At 52.4% G+C, this 20713-nt stretch overlaps 7 protein-coding genes across 7 annotated transcripts; 4 read left to right on the top strand and 3 right to left on the bottom strand.

Moving 5' to 3' along the window:
* Window positions 1–1638: 1638 nt before the first annotated feature.
* On the top strand, window positions 1639–3638 carry J4E92_005121 (uncharacterized protein; the record flags this gene model as incomplete). The annotated part of the gene is made up of 5 exons (XM_051496505.1): window positions 1639–1729; window positions 1779–1907; window positions 1973–2046; window positions 2101–2419; window positions 2470–3638. 5 exons carry the CDS (start codon window positions 1639–1641, stop codon window positions 3636–3638), a joined length of 1782 nt encoding a protein of 593 aa, XP_051353225.1.
* A 99-nt stretch (window positions 3639–3737) lies between these two features.
* J4E92_005120 (uncharacterized protein) lies at window positions 3738–4796 on the bottom strand (the record flags this gene model as incomplete). The annotated part of the gene is made up of 3 exons (XM_051496504.1): window positions 3738–4224; window positions 4276–4744; window positions 4793–4796. The coding sequence occupies 3 exons, from the start codon at window positions 4794–4796 to the stop codon at window positions 3738–3740; spliced, it is 960 nt and encodes a 319-aa protein (XP_051353224.1).
* A 1767-nt stretch (window positions 4797–6563) lies between these two features.
* On the bottom strand, window positions 6564–9367 carry J4E92_005119 (uncharacterized protein; the record flags this gene model as incomplete). Its single annotated transcript, XM_051496503.1, has 4 exons — window positions 6564–6892; window positions 6939–7539; window positions 7597–7662; window positions 8588–9367. 4 exons carry the CDS (start codon window positions 9365–9367, stop codon window positions 6564–6566), a joined length of 1776 nt encoding a protein of 591 aa, XP_051353223.1.
* A 1398-nt stretch (window positions 9368–10765) lies between these two features.
* On the bottom strand, window positions 10766–12684 carry J4E92_005118 (uncharacterized protein; the record flags this gene model as incomplete). Its single annotated transcript, XM_051496502.1, has 4 exons — window positions 10766–10802; window positions 10851–11117; window positions 11166–11954; window positions 12002–12684. 4 exons carry the CDS (start codon window positions 12682–12684, stop codon window positions 10766–10768), a joined length of 1776 nt encoding a protein of 591 aa, XP_051353222.1.
* Window positions 12685–13352: 668 nt separating this feature from the next.
* On the top strand, window positions 13353–14315 carry J4E92_005117 (uncharacterized protein; the record flags this gene model as incomplete). Its single annotated transcript, XM_051496501.1, has 1 exon — window positions 13353–14315. The coding sequence occupies one exon, from the start codon at window positions 13353–13355 to the stop codon at window positions 14313–14315; it is 963 nt and encodes a 320-aa protein (XP_051353221.1).
* A 553-nt stretch (window positions 14316–14868) lies between these two features.
* Window positions 14869–15693, top strand: J4E92_005116 (uncharacterized protein; the record flags this gene model as incomplete). The annotated part of the gene is made up of 1 exon (XM_051496500.1): window positions 14869–15693. The coding sequence occupies one exon, from the start codon at window positions 14869–14871 to the stop codon at window positions 15691–15693; it is 825 nt and encodes a 274-aa protein (XP_051353220.1).
* Window positions 15694–17048: 1355 nt separating this feature from the next.
* Window positions 17049–18058, top strand: J4E92_005115 (uncharacterized protein; the record flags this gene model as incomplete). Its single annotated transcript, XM_051496499.1, has 2 exons — window positions 17049–17312; window positions 17363–18058. 2 exons carry the CDS (start codon window positions 17049–17051, stop codon window positions 18056–18058), a joined length of 960 nt encoding a protein of 319 aa, XP_051353219.1.
* Window positions 18059–20713: the final 2655 nt, after the last annotated feature.

The raw sequence follows: 20713 nt of genomic DNA, 5'->3' as shown, positions 1-20713 counted from the left end.
TGGCTTTTGGCGATGGTTATAGCTTCCACGTCAACTGACGAAGTCAGAGTCACCAAAAGCTATGGCGTCAACAGCGCATACTCACACGACTGCAATGAATCAATAATGCATCGCACTGATGAATTGATATCCATGGGGTTTACACGCCATCGGAAATGAAAAGCTCTAATTTGCACACATCGGGAGCATCAAACTCGAAAACTCCAAGAAACCCAACGAGTACGGGAGCCACCGTCGTTCAGTACTCTGTCCTCCTGTACCTTGCACTCAAGCATATTCTACACGACGATCCGCGGCATCTTCAATACAGCGAGAAAGTCAAGCAAACTCGATACTTGGCTGCAAGCACCGAACACAGTCGAGCACCTTCCGCCAAATCAAGACAGGAGCGCGAAGCACAACCTCAGAACGGTACCAAAAGCGAAGACACTTCTGGCGCAGGATATGACCTTTCGAAAGATGGGCAAGCGACGGCGCTCGACAAGCCCTCCTGCCGACGACATACACAGAGACGGCGCATTCCCCAAGCTGATCAGGCTTGCCTAATCGAGACTAAGCCTAGAGACCCAAGACTACATGTCTCCAAGACAGAAATGAGCGAGGCATGGGCTCGAATGCGCCCAGTTTCTAGGTCACCAGAAAGCTCTATTGGCCCACACTCAAGAGGGGACAAAGGGAAGCAACGAGAAAGGAACGTACGATGGGGCGTGGTGCAGACCCACCAATTCGAGTCGAACGATGAAGCACACGGCAGAGAGCTTTCCTCACGGGAGAGTCTTGTAGAAGGGGTGTCAGAGAGAGACATGCAGGCCAGACGCGATCATCGAGCGTCTGGCGCGGCAAAAGCAAACCGCGGTCGCAGGAACCTGCAGAGGGAAGAAACGGATAGAATGAGCGATTCATACACCAACTAGTTCTTATACCAAATCGAAGTTCTCTTTTTTTCGTCCACACCACACTACATCTTTCAGACATGGTGGCGGTCCGTGTGATAGCAATGTGGTAAATTAGTCAAAGTAAACAATCCAAAAGTAATAGCCAACGCGACTCGCCAGGCTTGCATCCCCATTACTTAGCTTTGAACGTTAAATCAAATGAGTCGATCTGGTCGACTCGACAGTGGCGTGGCTGCTGTCCCAAAAGCGTTAGAGCTGCCGGCTAGCCCTTTCCCCACACTCAGTCGTACCATCCTTCCAAGGTTGTCAACCGCCACTCATCCCCGCCCTGCGTTACGCCCGTAATGCTCCCTCATGGGCTGAACGAGGCTTACAGAAGCATCAAGTTATACGGCCGTAATGGTCTCATGAATTCACACTCACCCCGGGCAAGGTGACGACTGCACGCACATGGATCAGGCCGATGTTGTACTACCTCGGGACAGGACGCTCGGGTATGTAGTCACTGAGGGGGAGGGGACGCGAACTACTTCGGACCCGGTAGCTATCGACGCGATCATTCGCTGGATGGCAATGATGGTACTACACCATGCCATATGATCGTCGGCAAGAAGCCCCTGCGGCGGGTTCTTGGGGTCCACTCGTCCGTTCGCCCTTCTCAAGTGTTTCTACATCCGATCCGTTTCTGCCATTAAACACTCACTTCTAGCACAGACTCTTGAAAGAAGTCACCTCCAGCAAGATGGGAGGATCGCAGCCATGGCCACAGGTTCCGGTCGGAAACAAGGACCATACTGATGCCGCAGTTGTTATTATCGGAGCGGGCATCTCTGGTAGGTACAGCAATGACCATCTAATTTCCATCATGCTAACATCACCGAGGAATGTGTATGGCGATTGACCTCATCAAGCGAAACCAATGTCACAACTTCATCATCGTGGAGAAGAGCTCTAGTGTCGGCGGCACATGGCATGACAACAAGTATCCCGGCTGCTGCTGCGATGTCTGGAGTGAGTAGTTGCCAATGTACGAACTGCGTGTGAGACAAACACTGACTTCGTACAACCATCTTTAGGTATGCTATACAGTTATTCCTTCGAACAAAATCCAGATTGGACGAGAGAGTATCCGGGACAAGAGGAGATACTTGTACGTCTTTCTCTCATATCTACCTCACATTACAAACACTAACGTTTGCTGCAGGATTATCTCCGCAATGTAGCCCGCAAGTACAATCTGTACAAATACATTCGTTTCAACACATCCGTCGAAGCCGCAACGTGGGACGACTCGAAGAACCGCTGGAAGGTGGACGTGAACGTGACTGGCGGCAAAGATGCAGAGTTCAACCCCGCTTACAGTATTGAGTGCGACTTCCTGGTCTCAGCTGTCGGTCAGCTCAACCAGCCACAATACCCCGACATCGAGGGTTTGGAGAACTTCAAGGGCAAGATCATGCATTCAGCGCGATGGGACTGGAGCCACAGGCTTGAGGGCAGGAGTGTGGGCATTATTGGCAACGGTATACGCAGCAACATATGTTTGGAGCAAAGGATACTGACAAAGACACAGGTGCCACGGCTGCTCAGATCATCCCAGAAATCCTACCGCAAACCTCTTCCCTGACCATCTACCAACGATCCCCGAACTGGGTCATCCCGCGTCTCGACGGCCCTGTCAGCGCCCTCAAACGTGCCATATTGCGCTACCTACCCCCCGTTCGCTGGCGCATACGCAGTTCCATGATGGATTTCCGGGAGTCCTTCCACGACGCCGTTACGGATAGCAAGAGCGAGTTTGCAGAAGTGATTCGAAGCAGTTGCATGGAGATGATGAAGACACAAATCCCCGACCAGCCTTCACTGTGGGAGAGACTCACACCGAACTACAGCCCAGGCTGCAAACGAGTCATCATATCCGACGACTACTACCCCGCCGTATCCAACCCAAAAACTACACTCGAGACCAATAAGATCCGTCGCATTACAGAAACCGGCATCGAACTCGAAGACGGCACCCACCACGAGCACGACACCATCGTCCTCGCGACCGGCTTCCGCACAGTCGAGTTCCTCCACCCCATCAAAGTCACCGGAGCCAACTCGCGCCCCTTGGCAGAAATCTGGTCTTCCGGTGCGACAGCCCTCTACGGCACCACCATTCCCTCTCTCCCTAACTTCGGTCTTTTCTACGGCCCCAACACAAACCTAGGCCACAACTCCATCATCCTGATGATCGAAGCACAGTCTCGCTACCTCAACACCCTCGTTTCCGCCGTTCTTGATGCGCGAAACCGCGGTCAAAGAATGGGCATCATGCCCAAAGAAGACAGGACACATGAGTGGAATGAAGGTATTCAGCAGATTTTGAAGAACAGTAGTTTCGCCGACCCAAACTGCATGTCGTGGTACAAGAATAAGGAGGGGCGGATTACCAACAACTGGTCTGGAACGGTCGTCGAGTACCAGGAGCAGCTTGCCAAGATTGACTGGGAGGATTTCGAGACGACGGCTACTACTGATGAGGGAGAGAAGGATGCGAGTGCGACTGCTACTGGCGGCGTTAGTGCAAGTAAAGTAGTTTTCGGGACAGGGAAGCAGGAGACGAAGATTGGTAGGGTGCGTGAGGAGACGCTGGTGAGTAACACTACGTTGGTGCTCGGGACGTTGAGTGCGGTTGCTGCGGGTGCAGCGTGGGTCTATCGGGGTAAGCTGCCTAAGAGACTTGGGCTGCGAACTTGAAAACGCGACCTGAGACGTAGTTGCTATGTACAAGCAATATCAGAGTAACATGCGCGATGTGCAATTGCATTCTTCATCCAACCTTGACTCGTCATCACCTCAAAACCCCTGCCTCTTCCTCCACTTCCCCTCCCACCCCTCAAACCAAGGACTCTCATCTAGAGTCTGGGGTTCCCAATCCTCACTCACCAACCCCTTCTCAACCTGTTCTCTATGCCACTGTTCCAACTTGGGCTTAACAACATGCTCAACATGCCACGTCCCCTTATACTCCATCAATTCCTTCTTGCCCTCATTCAGCACCTTGAGTAACAACCCCGGTACACACTTCTCATGCCTAAACTCCTCAATCGGGGTGAACAGCGCTTTGAAGTTGAACACGACAGCGCCTGACAACGGCAGCCGGCGCAGCGTCTGCCAGTCTACGCGGAGGTGGATGCGGGATGTAGGAAGTTCAGAGGTGGGAAGTTGTTGCTTGCGGACGGCCTCGTGGGGATCGCCGGGGGGCATGTAGAGAGGAGTGTCGATTTCTAGGCCCCAGGAACCGCGTTGGATGGGCTTGTCTGTCGGCTTTTTGGCGAAGTATCTGTGGTATTGGGGTTAGCATGAGATAGTGGGGAGTGTTGAGGGAACGTACCTGTCCATGGAGAACTGCATCTTCTCCTTGTAGTCTGGAATGGGTTTGTGTATGTCGGCGAGTTCGAGACCGATCTTCGAGCCTACGTTCCAACCTAGCGCACTGCATATGATGCCTGCGCGGAAGACGTATAGTCCTGTCTTCTCGTTTCGTAGCATGATGGCGAAGTCTTCGGGGATGTTATTCAGGAGAACGTGCAAGGGTGGCGTGGCGGTGAGATCGGTGTCTGTCTTTAATATGCCATTGTGAAATGTCTTGTTGTTCGCCGATAAGTGGAAGCAATGTGGGTACCTGGCGCACACGAATTGCAGTACCATCTCCATGAGTTCTTTGCAGGCAAGCTCCGAGCCTGGTAGAGCTTGAAGGACTGCTTCGCCGTGCTCTGCAAATAGATATTGCCGTTGCTTGATTCGCTCTTCGTATGTGTTCTCGAGTTCGATCCACCAGTCAGGTTGCATCTTGGTGATTGCTATCTATGATCAGTATGGGACTTGGTGCAGCTATCAATACTACTCACACATTGTTTGATGGTAAGACCACCGAAACGGTCTATATGGCCGGGGCAGTGCCTTTTTGATGTCGAATTCTGGGTACGGGGCCGGTAGAGGTACGCCGCTGAGTGTAGCATAGTCTGGGAAATCCCCGAGGGCTCTGATCTCCTTTACAGAAAAGCCACATGGGAGGTATGTAGAGTCATCAGCATCCAGATATGATGCTTTCATCGGTAAGACATTCTTCTGCCAGTCTGGCGACAGTCCTTCGACCTTTTCTGTCTTCGCGTCTCCAACCAAAGCCCATCGTCGTGATGGTGGGAAAGTGGTGGCGTGATCAATCGGGGAAATGGACGCTGCCCTCTTCTCCGGAGAAAAAGACCTTGGAGGAGTCTTTGCGCCTGATACCCTTCGACCGCCGCTACGAAGCCGTTGTATGATGATGTTGCGCCTTCCCCGCTTGATCAGCAGGAAGACTGAACTGAGCAGAAAAGCTGCTCCCAACAGCAATGAAAGGTTGGTAGCCATTATCAAAGACCCTGAGATGATTGACAAGATAAAGATACACCCTGAACAGCGATTGATCTGGCGCTCTTCCTTCTTCTAAATGCAAGCAGTGTGGGTGGAGATGGATGACGATGAACACTGAGACAACGACGGCAGCGATAGCTTAGCTTCGGAGATATTAGATAGTTGACAAGAGCGAGGCTTCACCCAAGACATTCTATAACCGGAAATGAGGTCTGATTGTCTTATCGTTACGATGCGGGGCGGGATGACTGCTGCATAGATGTGCGAAGCGACCTGTAAGACTACCCTAAACAGGTAATGACCGCGCCACGATTGGACGCAAGCGAACAGCACGATGATGTCTCTCATCAGAAGTATGGACTGTAACTCCCAGGTTGGGATGGCTGTACGCATATCACTACTATGATTGTGGTGGGGCCTATCACCGTAGATCGCCCGCTGTGTAACCCAACGACCCTAACCTTGTATAGTATTGGAACCCCAAGCATCTTGGCGTAGGGCGTAAGGGTAGACATGGCTCTAGTCCAGTGGTTCATCGTCCGCCTTGTTGCCAGTTCAAGCGTTGCGTACGGCGCATCTCGGGGCGGCTCTAGAATTTCCCCGCTGTCGGTAATGCAGTCGCTATCGATACCCCGGACGCGCTGATACCGCTTGTGGTGAAGAAGTCCCATGGCTTGCCTTTCTGTCGGGTGCGGCTGTCTTAGTGCTTTCATGGCGTGATGCCAGGATGCAATTCGATTCGATGGGCTATCTTGGGGTTGGCGTTGGATCAGTTCGGTGGGTAGTCATGCAATGCGCGTGACTTTCGTTCAGTCCATGGATTGGCTTTGACAAGAGCGGTCGAAGCCTAGGGCCCTACTGTCATGATATGTAGAATTGACTCAATTCTCAGAGTCCGTGATGTATTACGCCGTCATGCACTCGTAGAGCTCTGAGGTCTCCACGCAAACATCAAGAGTTGGTATCGAGGACATGACGTGGAAGGATCGAAGATGGCATACATCCCGGACGAATGAGCAGCCGCTGTAAAAGCCAGATACCCTGGCTGCTAGATCTTAGCGTGGGTGAAAGTGCCAGTGGGTGTGGGAAGGTTGTAGGTAACGACTGGAGATTTGGCATTATGCGCTAGTTGCACGGGCCATGGGCCCCACGAGATAACAATCCCAAGCGTTATCGCCAGGTCTCACATAGCGACACCGGCCCATTGTTCCTCCACGACCAAGCGCTCCGTTGGGTGCTGTAATTATCGCTGGTGGATGCGCAAACTCACAAAACGATGCTGCAGTTCTCGCCCTTCAAGTACTCTTCCATGGACGTGTACTTCACGTCGATGCCCAGGTCCCACGGAAACACAACATCAGGAATGCCCCCTTCGAAGCCAAACTTGTCGAAATACTCGTACATGTCGGCAATTTCGGGACCGTATACGGGTCCCATCGCTTCTTCAATGGCCTCTCGAGGTATCTGCTTGAAGACGCATTTCACGTTGTTCACCTTCCCGAAAATGTCGCACCATTCACCAAGCGATATGAACGATCCAGCGCCGCTCAGAAGTGTTCCTGGTGGCAACTCGACGAGTGCCTTCGTGAAACGCCCTGGGTTTATCAGCAGGTGGCTATGTCGAAGACCAATGAAACTGACCAGTGTCTGCAACCGGATCGACCATGGGGATCTTCCTGTCTCCACTCATGGGTAGACTAAGAACAAAGGAGCCGTCTTCCTGCTTCTCTGGTCTCCAGTTACTTGCATAGGAGCCCAAGTGCAGCAAGCTCGTCTTGACAGAAAGCTCCGGGTATGTCTCTTTCAAGTAATTCTCGGTTTCAGCCTTTGCATCGAAGTGCAAGTTCCACTTGATGGTACCGTTGCTCCATTTCCTAGCTTCAGACAGCGTGGACAACACGAGACGGTCCAGAGTGCCGGCATGCGCCGCTGCTGCATCGATGATAGCCTTGGCTTGAGCAACTTCTCGGTCATATGCCACTTCGTTTGCTGTACGTTTCTGTTCGGCTGCAAGCTTATGTGTCGCAGGATCGTTCAGGTGACCCCAGAAGTCAGTGTTGCCGAAGATGACATTTGCACCCTTGAACCCATTCTTCAGCGACTCTAGGTCATCAAGGTTGCCTGCTACGACTTCAACGCCTTGAGATGACAACTCTGTGGCGGACGCTTTGGAAGTGTCGCGAGTGATGCCGCGAACTTTCCACTCGGGCTCGTTCAGGAACGCGCGAGCAACTGACCCACCCTATGCTTGGTTAGTGGCACGTTTATCTGGAGTGTTTCTCGATATATTGACGCATACCTGATTTCCGGTCACTCCAATAACGGCAATTAACTTAGTCATGACTCCACGAAGCTGTTCCTGGGTCTATAGTGACAAGGAGTACAATCCATCGGAAACATATGGATACAGAGCTTTATAGCCCCTCAGGTCGCCATATGAAGCTTGAGATTCGCAGTCCTTGACCGGAAGATGACGAACGAGTCGCTCCTGTTCCAGGCGTCCATTCGAATTACAGACAACAGGCTATCAGATCGGTACAACAGCTCTGCTAAAATCTTACACACGCTGCGAACCAAGAGTAGTAAGCCAATCGCGTCTTCAAGCATTAAGGAGAAGCGTTGGCTATTGGTCCTGGCTTACGACGTCATTGTACGTCTGGGCTGTGTGTTGCCGCCGGGCGTACGAAACCCCGCAATCCTTCAAGGCCTCCATCAGCAATCAATACAAATCTGCAGAGGTAGGTAAAGAGAGGGACGGACAAAATAATTACTCCTATAGGAAGTCAGTCACTTGCCACAAGACGTGGACCTCGGGAGGCGCATGGCCCACGCTAAGACCTATTAGGAAAGTCTCGGCATCCTTCAAGCATGTAGTCGAATGCAGGGTTCTTCTCACTATCGAAAGATATAGCAGTGAAAAGACCATCTCGCTTGCTAACTTGTACTCGAATAATGTCCTACAGCCACCCAGGCTGAACAGCTCATATACGCCACTCCTTGCGACAAAGCGGGCACAGCATTTCCTGTTCCATGTGTAGCATGAGCTCCAGTAAGCAAGACTTACCGTACACGTGGCCAAATGGACACGGAGCGTGTACCGGACTGTCTCTTTTCCCATCCTCATCCTCCTCATCAAAGTTGCACCAACAGTGAGGGCATCGCATATCCTCTTTTGCAATTGAATCGACGTCAATCACCGGAAGCGAGCGAACGAAGTCGCGTTTGGACTGCGCAAGCATCGGTCGTACGTGCGCAAACCATATCGGCTCGGATAATACTGGTATACGTACAAAGACATGACATAATGGGTGCTTCGCCGGGTTATCCACATGATTCCAGATGAGACCAAGGCAGTCCATCATATACTGAACGATCCAGCGATTCCGAAAGGCGATTTGTAACTCGGGTAGCCTAAGAGAAGTATCCATCTCCATACAAACCATAAATGGAGAGGTAGACGAGTAGTCAAGTAGCATGGGCGTGCCCGCTACGTACTGATAGGGCGTTATACCCGCATTGTGCATCTCATCCAGCATGGCCGCTAGTTTGTACATGCCTACACACCAGGCTTGCGGCAGCGCGAACCGATCAGGAATTGGTCTGCCGACGGTTGGATGCGCGCTAGGGATAGCTGAACGGAGCTCTATGTCCGCTTCATTCAACGTCTCTAGGAATGACCAATGCGAGAAACTCATGCCTTTGTAATTGAGGTTGGGTTCTTCGTCTTCGATGGGGGCGACGCGGGTGATGAAGCTGTCTTTCAACATCAATTCCGGAAGGTTGGCTTGACACCATCCTAGTGGACTGATGCCGACTCCGATCATCTCGTCGTACATGTCTTCGGCTGTAGTACTAACCCAGGGTGGATGGTAGACAGCATCCTCTAAAAATGGACGTCCGGTATTGTGGAACATACAATTGGTACGCACGCCTTGGAGGTAGGCGAATACGAATTCGTCAACAGTAAAAGACAAGACGGGAGCTTCCACACGAGCGAGAGGGTCGGGCTTGCTAGAGGAAGTGATAGGGGGAACTACCGACTCTTGTTGCGTAGTGAAAGTGTTTCCCATTGTTCGTTTCAACTTGGTTGTGGATTGATTGCCGCGCGCAGTTGTGGTAAGGATGATCGCTCAGGAAACCAATTACTTTGGCACTATTCAAGGTCGAGTAGGCCGCAGGCCAAGAGCGCATTCACCGGTGAAGATCACCGTGAGGGCTTCGCCCTTCAGCCACACAGTGCTCCATTTCACCTTCTTCACTTCTGCCTTCCTCTGCGGGCTCTATATTTACCTTCAGAAACACCTCAATAAAGCGTTTACCACATCTCATTCCCAACCAAAATATCAGAATGTCATCAACCTCACCACAGCCATCTTTTTCCGCTAACGAGTCTGATGCCGTTGTCTCGAGCACACAAGACGACCTCGCCGGAGACATGCCCCCGACTACGACAGATGCAAGCCCAGCGCCAGCGACATCCGACGGAGAAGAAGAGCCATCCCTAGAATCGCTAGAGAGCGAGCTTGACCAGAGCATGACACTCGTCCCATACGGCTCACCAGAGTCCACGTCAAACGGAGCTCATCCAGATGGACAAGGGCACGTCTTACCCGGCCTAGGCGGCGTGATAAACCAACCCCTTGCAGCGTTGTTCGGAGATGCACCATTCTTCACTTACGGCTTCGCGAACGCCACGGGCGCGAATCTCCCGACTCTAGGTAATCTGAATACGCATCAAGCTCTCGTTGTCCCCGCGACGACGTCTTCCCACCCTTTCCCGACATTCACGACTTCTTTTGCGCAAGTTCACCATCACCATCAACATCAACATCTACATCACTATCTACATCAACCAGTTCAACTTGCCTTATCCGACTTATTCGCCGACCAACAGACCGAGGAGCAATGGGAACAAGAACAGATCCAAGACGCTTTGCACTGGGAAATGGCAAACTCTGAATCAATGTTTGGACCTATTCGCCATCCAACTCGAACAACACGCGTGGAAGTCGCCACGGCTTTCGTCGAGACACTGGACGAAGTCGATATTACTAGTATCGAACCAGAGGATATGAAATGTCCGCTGTGCTGGCTTCCTTTCGGCAGCACCACAGACGAGGAGGGTCCAACGATCGCCACTTACCTCGACGATGAAGAGCGAGAAATCACGGAGCGCTTACATGCGAGCTATGCTCTGCCCTTCTGTGAGAACAGGCCGGACAACGACCCTGTCAGAACTCCTTGTGGGCATGTCTTCGGACGGCAGTGCCTAATCGATAGCTTGGAGACGAATATGATCTGTCCCATGTGCAGATGTCGGGTTGATGGGAACGAGGGCGTGACCTCCCCCTACCATTCCGGCTTCGGCAATATATTTTCGTGGAACACATTATCGTAGTATACGAATGGTGTAAATTTTGTTTCCTAGTTGATTTGTATATACGCTCGAGATAGGTGATACCATCTTTCTAATGCGGCCGGCGCAGGGGATGTGCTTCAGTATTGCTACAGAATTGTTAGCGTCATCCTCAACATCACAAGGGCCATACTCACAATACATATTCGTCCAAGCTGACAAGGCTTGGCTCGCTGAAGATCAGATAGAAATACTTCAGAGTTTCCGCCATCCAAAAGCTTTCACATTCATCCAACTTGAGTGTCTCTTGCCCTTGTGGTATTGTGACATCGGCGATGGCAGAATGAGCGAACTCTGCATGAGTGGCGTTGTTGATGGCCTCGAACATGCGCCAGGCAGTGTCTTGGAGGGTGGTGTCGCCGGTGATACGATAGAGGACGAATACTGATTCGATGGCTTCTGGGCTGTGACTGATGTTAGCTACGCATGTCAGAAGTGATGCGCATACTTACCGTAACAAGAATCGCGGGTCACCAATCTTAGAGAAGCCCGGCTGCAGCCCTACCTCCTTGATGACGTCTTGAACGTCATAATGCTCCGCGTGGATGTTGTTGGAGTAAGAGTACCTGACAGAGGCATGCCATTTCTCCACATCCCACGCGCAATCTTCTTCTCCAAAGCACGGCATCATCCGGAAGGTTTCTGGCATGATACCCGTAGGCATAGTATCATAAGCCCAGGTGCATCCGTCCACTAACTTGCGAGCGACGTCTAGCTCATCCGTCCGATTGAAGATCTTTGCGCCCAAAGCAACCATGCCACCCGTAAAGCAAGCGAGGTGCTGGCCGTTGGGTTCGAGCTTGACAGTGCCTGAGGTGCTGATTCGCGCATCGCCAGAGACGAGGATGTTGTCACCCTGGGGTATCCTGGGCCGGAAGAACAAATGCTCTTTCGCTGGCTCGATGGCGCGCTCGTATAGCTTGCGGTATTGGTCTGTCAGACCCCCGAGAAGCAAATGCTGCTTCGGCAAGTATTCGTACAGCGAATCAGTCATTCCACCCATTGTGAATGATCCGTCAACGTTGTATTCCTCCCTCCCTGGACTGACCAGTATTGGGAACAGCCCTGGTATCTTCGTCCGGTTCTGATGCTTTTCGAGCACGTCGGTGATTCTCGCTATCGCGTCGTAGTACTTCGCATCGCCGGTAAGCTGCGACAGGCGGGTGAATTCGAGTGATAGCGATCCTATCTCAGCGCTGAGAGCTTGCGTGTCAGCCTCTTGGTGGCCGTTCAGAGCAGCACTGATCTTTGTTAGTCTGTGTGGGTCGGTGGCATGGCGCAGTCATACTTTTCCCAGTCCCATCGGGTGATGGGCATCCTGTTCGGCGTGTCAAAGGCGGCGTAGAGCATATCCCCCAACTCGGTCGCCTTGTGTAGTAGTGCATGGTGTGTCGCCTTGCTCAGATCGTATGCGCTTAGAAGACCCCCCAGATAGCGGATCGTAGTCTCGAAGACGTTCAGACGCGCGACACCTGCAGTGGTGAAGTCAATCTTCTTGATGGCATGTACGGCCTCCTCAAATTCCTCTTCTAACCCTAGGATGATCAAAGTATCCAGGGTGTCAACTAGAGTTGCTCCCCGCTGCCCGAAGCCGTTCTTGAAGCCTCCTGTTACCGGAGTGACTTCATCCTGTAGCCACGCGTGGGTCTTATATCCTCCCCAGCTGTGTAAAAATGCCTTCTTTACAGCAGCTTGTCTATGCAATCTCTCCGCCTTGGTGTGTTCCGTCTCAATGCCAAATTCATGTTGGATTCTCGGGATGGCGACCGGGGCGCCAGTGGGGAGAGGAGCTAGCGATGATACCGGGTTGCGCACCGGAATGCTCTTCCATTGTACGGCGTGATCGATTCGGGTCGACGAGGTGAACGTCGGCAGGGGGAGTCCGTTTCGGGCGCTGAGTTGGCGAAAGGCAAGGATGACAAAGGTAGCGAATACAAGTAGCACAGCAATGCGTCGGATAATGGGGCTCATAATGTCTATTGAGGGTATCTCAAACTAAAATGGAAGAAACGCGACTGCTGCGCGACGGAACACAGGGCCAGCATCCGAAGATGCAAAAGAGCAATTGAATGGAACAAGAATGTATCGACAATACAGGAAACAAAAGAGACAGGCGATATGCAATAGACACAGCGAATGCGACCAGGTGGGATGAAAGAAGGAGCCCCGTGGTGATGCACATGCTAAAGATAGGCTGAAGTGCCGATCCTCCGACCCTGAGCTAGCGGCTCTGCGCGTCGTCATCGTCAACCCATTACCACCACCCGTGGACCACTATCAACCTCGCAATGTCAAGGAGATATCTCTGGGAGCAGCAATTGACTGCTTGGCTGCTAGCGCGACTGCCGCGGACGGCTTTCTTGTCTCACGTGCAGTAGGCAGCAGTCATGGATGCTTACTCAGGAGACCACGCGCGATGTGAGACTGCGAGACAGCCAGCCATCTTCATCGGTGTATCATACAACGGCGCTCCATTCACCGTGTGTAATATGAAGTCTGCGTATCGCCATGTCAGCAAGGTTTCGGGAATTTTGCGTCGTTGAAAGCTATATGGGCCACGAGCTTCGCACCTTCTGCTTTCATCATCTCATCACTGCGCGCTAAGTTACCTCAAGAACAACAAACCTTACATTGACAGGATGTTTACACTCTTCGGAGATCGCGCCCCTTCATCGCCCCCAGATCCGGCCAAACTCCAGCTCCGACCCAACGAATGCCAAGTGCACAGCCTTTCTGACGGGCGCTCTCTTGGCTTCGCAACCTATGGATCTACGAACTCGTCGCACCCTGTCATCTTCCTTTTTCATGGCCTGCCAGGCTGTCGTTTGGTCGGAAGAAGCTGGGACAAGCTCTGCAGGGACATCGGCGCGCGTCTCATCGCCATAGATCGTCCAGGCTGTGGAGATTCGACGCTCGCGGACCGCAGTCTCGTTGACTGGCCTGCAGATGTTGTGAGCCTCGCAAACCATCTCAACATTGAGCGCTTCAGCGTGCTCGGTGCTAGCGGAGGCGGACCATACGCGTTGGCCTGCGCACGCTTCATTCCCCAAAAACGACTTCGGGCGGCGACTGTAGTGTGCGGTATTGGACCCATCGAGGCACTTCTAGACACTGTGCCCTATCTATCATGGCGGCTCATGGGTATAACTCCATGGCTGCTACGACAAGGGGCCCTCCGTATCTTCCTACCTCACATCCTCATTCGTCCCTACCTCACTAGGGACCCTTCCCGCCTCAAGCGTGTCCTCGAAGACCAAGCCAAGACTCCAGAAGAGAAAGAGCAATTTCGCGACAACAGCGGAGAGACCGATCTTGACGACGTTGTCGCATCATTACTTGAGGCTTTCAAGCAAGGCGCTGGCGGATGCATGCAGGATGGTGCTGCGCTTACGAGAGAATGGGGCTTTGATCTGAAGGACGTAGACAGCGAACGCATTTGGCTAGTACATGGCGACCAAGATGCGCAGGCGCCGTTGAAGGTTGCGCAATGGATCGATGAGAGATTGGGGGGCGGAAGACTGCGGACGCTCGAGGGCAAGACGCATTTTACGATCTGGAAAGAACATTCGGAGGAGATATTCCGACAAAGCGCTGAGGCGTAAGTATATCGGTGGATGAATCAGTGTTCGCAAGTTCCGCTGCAAGCGCTCTTCTCCAAGGCTTGGTACGGCTGGGCGTAATGCGCAGCCGGCTCATCTTCAAATTTCGCCATGTCCGATTTCGTCACTCGGAGATGCGGGCTTCCAGTCGGCTTTGTCAGGACAATATTCAACATCTCCTTCACCGTTAACATAGCCATGTAAGTCTTCCCTCAACTAGAGCGATGTCAAGAATATATAAACACTCAAGCATCTCACCTCTTAGCTGCAACATACTGCATTACCCACTTACCACAACAACCATCCAAAACCCTACACAACGACCATGTATCTATCCATCTTCAGTCCTATGTTATTAGCAATAGCCTGGCTTGTTACTTTTGCATCATCCATGCCTTCCAAGGGTCTCTCGCCCGTATGGGAATCACTCGCCCCTATCCCTCTTTTCTCTCGTCAGGAACACTCCACAGTATTCCTCCCACCATCTACTATCGCAGTTCTTGGCGGTATTATCCCATCCAATACATCCTTCCCACCCATAGACACTACTCCTCTGATGCAATTCTACTCAATCACGAACAACACCTGGACCACGAAAGCGAGCATGCCACGAGGTCTCAACCACGCCAATGCAGCCGTTGTGGACGGGAAGATATACGTTCTAGGTGGCCTGGCAGAGACGGACAACGAGACAACAAGGGTATGGGGCGCAGTACCAGACTCATGGATGTACGACCCTCTCACAGATGCATGGGAATCGATTCCAGGCCTACCCACCGGCGAAGAAAGAGGTAGTGCGGCCGTAGGCACTTACCAGTCCAAGATCTATCTCGCGGCCGGCATGTCGGAGCTTGAGCTCGTCGAACATGGCCGCCAGCGCAGTGTCTCTGTTGTTTCCATCTTCGATACAAAGACCAGGACATGGCTTGCCGTTCCAGAAGCTGCCAAATATATACCGGCACCCAGAGATCACGCTGGAGCCGCAGTTGTGGGCTCAAAGATGTACGTCCTCGGTGGACGGGACAGTGGACAAGAAAATCTTCGCGACACGGTCTTCATCCTCGATCTTTGTGATATGGAAGCCGGTTGGAAGACTAGCTCGGCGCGCATGCCTACGGCTAGGGGTGGTGTCGCGGCTGGCGTTATCGGAAAGGACGTCTACGTCTTCGGCGGTGAGGGCAATACGCTATCGGAGACCGGAGTCTTTGATCAGGTCGAGGTCTATGATACCGTGCGGGATCGATGGGCGAAGGCTGGAAAGATGAAGCTTCCTAGGCATGGCACGTATGCTGTCGGCGTGGAAGGGAAGGTGTACATACCTGGAGGCGGTGTAAGTCAAAGCGGCGCGCCAGTATCTGCTTTCGACGTCTTCATTCCTTAGGGTGTATTCATGGCGCGATCTGGGGTCGACCAGGAACGAAGCGGTCAGAGTTGTGGTAAGATTTCTCGAGTCAACGTCAGCATCATTTTACTCGTTTGCAAGAGTTAGATTGGATATATGTAATCAGTCATTCGTTCGTAGCAATATTTTCCGCAACAAATCTGTTATACGGCAATGATGAGAAAAGAATGCTACGTTGGTTGCCCTTGCTATTCCGTCACCCGTGCTTGCAAGCCTCATTCTGCCGAGCCCTTTCGGCGCTCCAAGTATAGTGTTGAGATGACAGTCTCGGTCTTCGGTGTTGAACTTGTAATAGTAATCGGATAGCAACAAAGCCAAGGGTTGATGGAGGTAAGTAAGAGCTATGCCCTTAGTATCCCCGTCTGACATCCATGGACTGCCCACTAGTTCTGTTTCGGCGGTGAGCGGTGAGATCTTCCAGATTCGGTAGATCTATGTCGGCCCGCATGACCATAGAGAATCAACAAACGGATGCTGTACACTCGCCATTGCAATAGAGTTCGATGGACGCCTTTGGCTTTGCGATGGATGCATGCGCGACGAAGATCTTTGCGGAGGGTGGTAGCCTGAAGAAGCAGGAGACGATGGGCCATAAGGAGCTAGCGGCAGCTGATGTGGCGCTAGAAGAGAAGCCTCGGAACATTTGACCACCACGAACCCTTACCACTTGCAACTCCCACAACATCCGCAGGTCGTTCCATTCAGCTCCCGACGTCTTGTCGAACCTTTTGAGGCTGTTGGAGCGAGGAGATCAGTTCTGGAACTGCTCGATATTATGGCGCGCCACAAACCCAGCCCTTGGACTAGGCATGTTTCACTCTGCCCGCGCCGTAACGTGCGGATAGCCACACGTGTGGGCGGATCAGGTATGGATGTGGCGCGTGTCAACACCTAACTAATTTCGACCCGGTCGCTATCCGACAAAGTGCAGGCCCCTCCCTTGAGCCTCTACACGTGGAGCGCTTTCTCGTACGATCCACCACTCAGGCATCGCGGCAGACCTGCAAAACGTGAAACACCATCTGCACCCCTCACATTAGATTGCCTGGACATGCAGGCCTAGACACTTTTTGACCAATTCTCCGTACCGGCTTCTTCATGCACATACCGAGAATGTCGTTTCCACCATTCAGAATGCAGGTCAGCGCCGGACTGGCAATCTCACCTCTCCACGTCTAGTCCATGCCAAAGGTTTCGGGATGGTCCGCATTGGGAATCTTCAAGAGGTCTAAAAGTACCACCGGTAATATATAGGATGATGACCAGGCACTGTCTGTTTGTTTCATTCATCTATTGCTTCTTGTTTCCTCTTCCATTCGCTACCAATCGCCAGGATGCGTTACTCTATCGTCGCCTCGTTGCTCTCGGCTGCTACCGCCGTCTACGGCTATGCTGACCCTATGGCCTGTTCCGGTATCTGCAACAACGCTCACGACCCGGCCCTTATCCGTCGCGCCGATGGCACTTACTACCGTTTCTCTACGGGTGGTAAGATTGCTATTCACACCGCGCCTTCAATCACCGGTCCGTGGTCCTACAAGGGTGCCGCGATCCCCGCTGGTTCCAAGATCAACCTGGCTGGCAAGGACGATCTCTGGGTACGTTCTGTCATGTATGCGCTTACTCGAAGACAAGCTAACGAACTCAGGCTCCTGACGTGACCCTGGTCGGCGACACATACTACCTGTACTACACTGTATCGTCTTTCGGAGTCCAGAACTCCGCCATTGGTGTTGCTACTAGCAAGGACATGAACACATGGACCGACCTTGGTGCCACTGGTATTCAGTCGAGCGCGGGAAAGAACTACAACGCCATTGATGGTGCGCTATACTGGGATGGATCCAAGTTCGTCATGTCCTTCGGTTCCTTCTGGAACGACCTCTTCGTCCAGAACATGGCCAACCCACCCGTCAAGACCAGCTCTTCCGCTGTGACCAACATCGCCTTCAAGCCCGAGGGAGAGCACGCTCAAGAAGCTCCGTTCATTGCTCTGAACGGCAACTACCACTACCTATTCTTCTCCGTTGGCAAGTGCTGCGGCTTCGATGCCAACAGGCCTGCCGCGGGCCAGGAGTACAAGATCCAAGTCTGCAGGTCCATCAGCGCCACTGGTGGCTTCAAGGACAAGAACGGTGTCGACTGCACCAAGGGTGGCGGTACCACTGTCTTGGAGTCCCACGGCTTTGTCTACGGACCCGGTGGTCAGGGTGTCTACTACGATCCTAAGGAGGGCCCTGTACTATACTACCACTACGTCGACACCCGCATTGGTTACGGCGATGGCCAGAAGAAGTTCGGTATCAACAAGATCAACTGGTCCAGTGGATGGCCTGTTGTATAAGCACTTTCCGGAAGTGTGGGCACATGCCAGGCTCATTGTCGGCTGCTTGCTCGTCCGTTTTGGACGCCTTCATGTCTATACCTTTTTTTTTCTATACACCTTTACATATACCTATACTGTATATACTTGCACAATACATACATATGTACCAACATTATCGCGCTACTTGAAACGTTGTGTAGATGCTTTTTTGGTTCAGACTGCGAGACAGCAGTTCAGTATGAGGGGTTTGGGCTTTTCAGACAAAAAGCCCAAGAACTAGATGACTTCATCGGGGTTCGATGGTATTGTGCTTGCACATTAGTCCGACTGCGTCGAAGGCATGAGGCTTGCGTCATCAACAGCCCAGCCACAGCCGAGCAGCCACAGCCACGCGTCCACAGCGACCTCCTAAAGCACCGCACGCACACTCGGCGTCATGCCGCAAGTTATCCACTGTTCTCTCCTCGCAAACCCTGTGTATTTTTAGATCCCACGATATACATATATCCTGTGCACCGAGGTTTATCTGCCCGGCCTCGGCAAAACCTGTCGCGATGCGCTCATTACCACAACTCGGCATATTGCCAACCCGATCTGCAGGATCGACATACGCGTACGCATGGACTGAATTTCTCTTCAGTCATACCAAGAACTCGCACGCGCTTTCCGAAGAGCGCGTCGCGATGCCACTCGATCAACCCACGCATTTCAACCAACCTCAAATTTTCCACAGCTTCCGATACCGGCCGCTGGATCCCTCCGAGGGTGAGGATATTCGCCTCTTGTGTCTCTACCCCGGCGAATTTCACGATCCTATCCGATGCGATCTCCTCCACACGAACCTGGATGATGACATCGAATACGAGGCCCTTTCCTACACGTGGGCGTCCGAAGATGGAGACGCTAGTTTATCACAACGGATTCATTGCGCTTACTTTGGAGAGGAACACACCTCGATTCTGCCAGTAACTCTGAGCTGCGCGTCTGCGTTGCGCAGGCTAAGATCTACCTCACAAGAAAGAATGCTGTGGGTCGATGCACTCGCTATTGATCAAAGCAACATGCAAGAGCGAAACCAGCAGGTCTCCATTATGGCGAGGATATACTCAGGCGCTTCGCAAGTTCTGGTCTACCTAGGAGAAGAAGATTTAGGATTCGGTAATCGCAATCTATGGCTAGACACCGAGAGACGACAAGTTGCGCTGAAGAAATTGTTTGCCAAGAGATGGGCCTCGCGGGTATGGGTGATTCAAGAAGCAGCGCTGGCGCAAAAATTAGTGATGGTTACGGGTAACACGTCCTGTCCTATGGATACTAATCTAATGAGCCGCATCCGGGGAAGAGCCAAAATATCTGGATTGCAGATACCCGGTCCACTAGCTTGGGACCCACTAGTCAGTGCGCCAACGAGAGACCTACTCACAATGTTGCATATGACGCGCAATTGTTCGTCGACTGATCCTAGGGACAAGATATACGGCCTTTTAGGCTTGGTCGGCGAGCGCTTGCAGAGTTTGGTGCCGATCGACTACTCGCAAAGTGTGGACGAGGTTATGACACGCGCGGCGGCCGCAATAGTCATCTGCAGAGAAGACTTCGAAATATTAGCATATGCATCGCATAGAGCAAGACCCGCGCGGCATGACTTGCCGACTTGGGTACCAGACTGGACTGAGTGCACAGGCGAGATCACGATACGTCCTCAATTCCAGAGCCCGAAGATAGGACCCTGGAAATCGTTGGAGAAGTTGATGTGGAGCCGGCCTACAGCTGCTCAGACTCGCGAGATAGACTGGGGATCAGTGGTTGATATACCCGCCAGCTGGCCGGCCAGTATCTACTCAAGACCGTCTATTGAAGTTCGCGCACACTGCCTTGCAACCATAGACAGCACCACCGTGCAAGGGGACAACGATACTCAACGATGGCAAAATGCTCAGGATTTTGGTTTTGCCCTGAAGGATCTCATGGATAGTGACGCTGCACCGCGCAGTTTTGATATGCAGTCGTGGCCTACACGTTATAGATGGCTCTTCGATCCCCACTTTACTCGCCTCAACCAACCCCAATCTCGAACAACAAGCGCAGGGGATCTCCACCGGATTGGATTACAACAGTTCTGCGCTGAGCTTCAAACGCTCAGCAAAGACAAACGCATCTTTCGGGCTGGCTACCTCCCCGCGGTAACGAGCCACGACTTCGAGGTGGGCGATACCGTATGGGCGATTGATGGCTGCACAGTTCCGCTTATCCTCAGAGCTGAGCACAACGTAAGGCCCAGGATGGCTGGTCGCCGAAGCTTTGTCATCGTGGGTGACTGCCACCTTTTCGCTTTGTCGCATCTGGATTGTTGGACGACAGCGGGAACAGGACTGGATCAACGATGGGATTTTGATCCTTTTCGCCATATGGATGCGATGGGTACGAAAATGGTCAATATATATTGATGTGTACGCTACTTAATTCGCCGTGAGGTTCAGCCTCAGTCTGGTGTGGACGCGACGCTCACCGATTGGTCAAGCACAGCCGGTGTGATGCATGCACCATGCCACCACCACAAGTCAGGCTCAGTCTGCTGCCTTCCGCCATCCACTACTTCCACCTCAAAGACGACCTCCTTGACTATTGACCTCTACACGTATACGCGCAGCTATATGACAACAACTGTTTCGC

Source organism: Alternaria infectoria (genome assembly GCF_024043175.1).
Source record: "Alternaria infectoria strain BMP 0036 chromosome Unknown scaffold_7, whole genome shotgun sequence".
Classification (NCBI taxonomy): domain Eukaryota; kingdom Fungi; phylum Ascomycota; class Dothideomycetes; order Pleosporales; family Pleosporaceae; genus Alternaria; species Alternaria infectoria.
The sequence above is the reverse complement of the archived record's forward strand: the minus strand, read 5'-3'. Positions and strand labels throughout refer to the sequence as shown.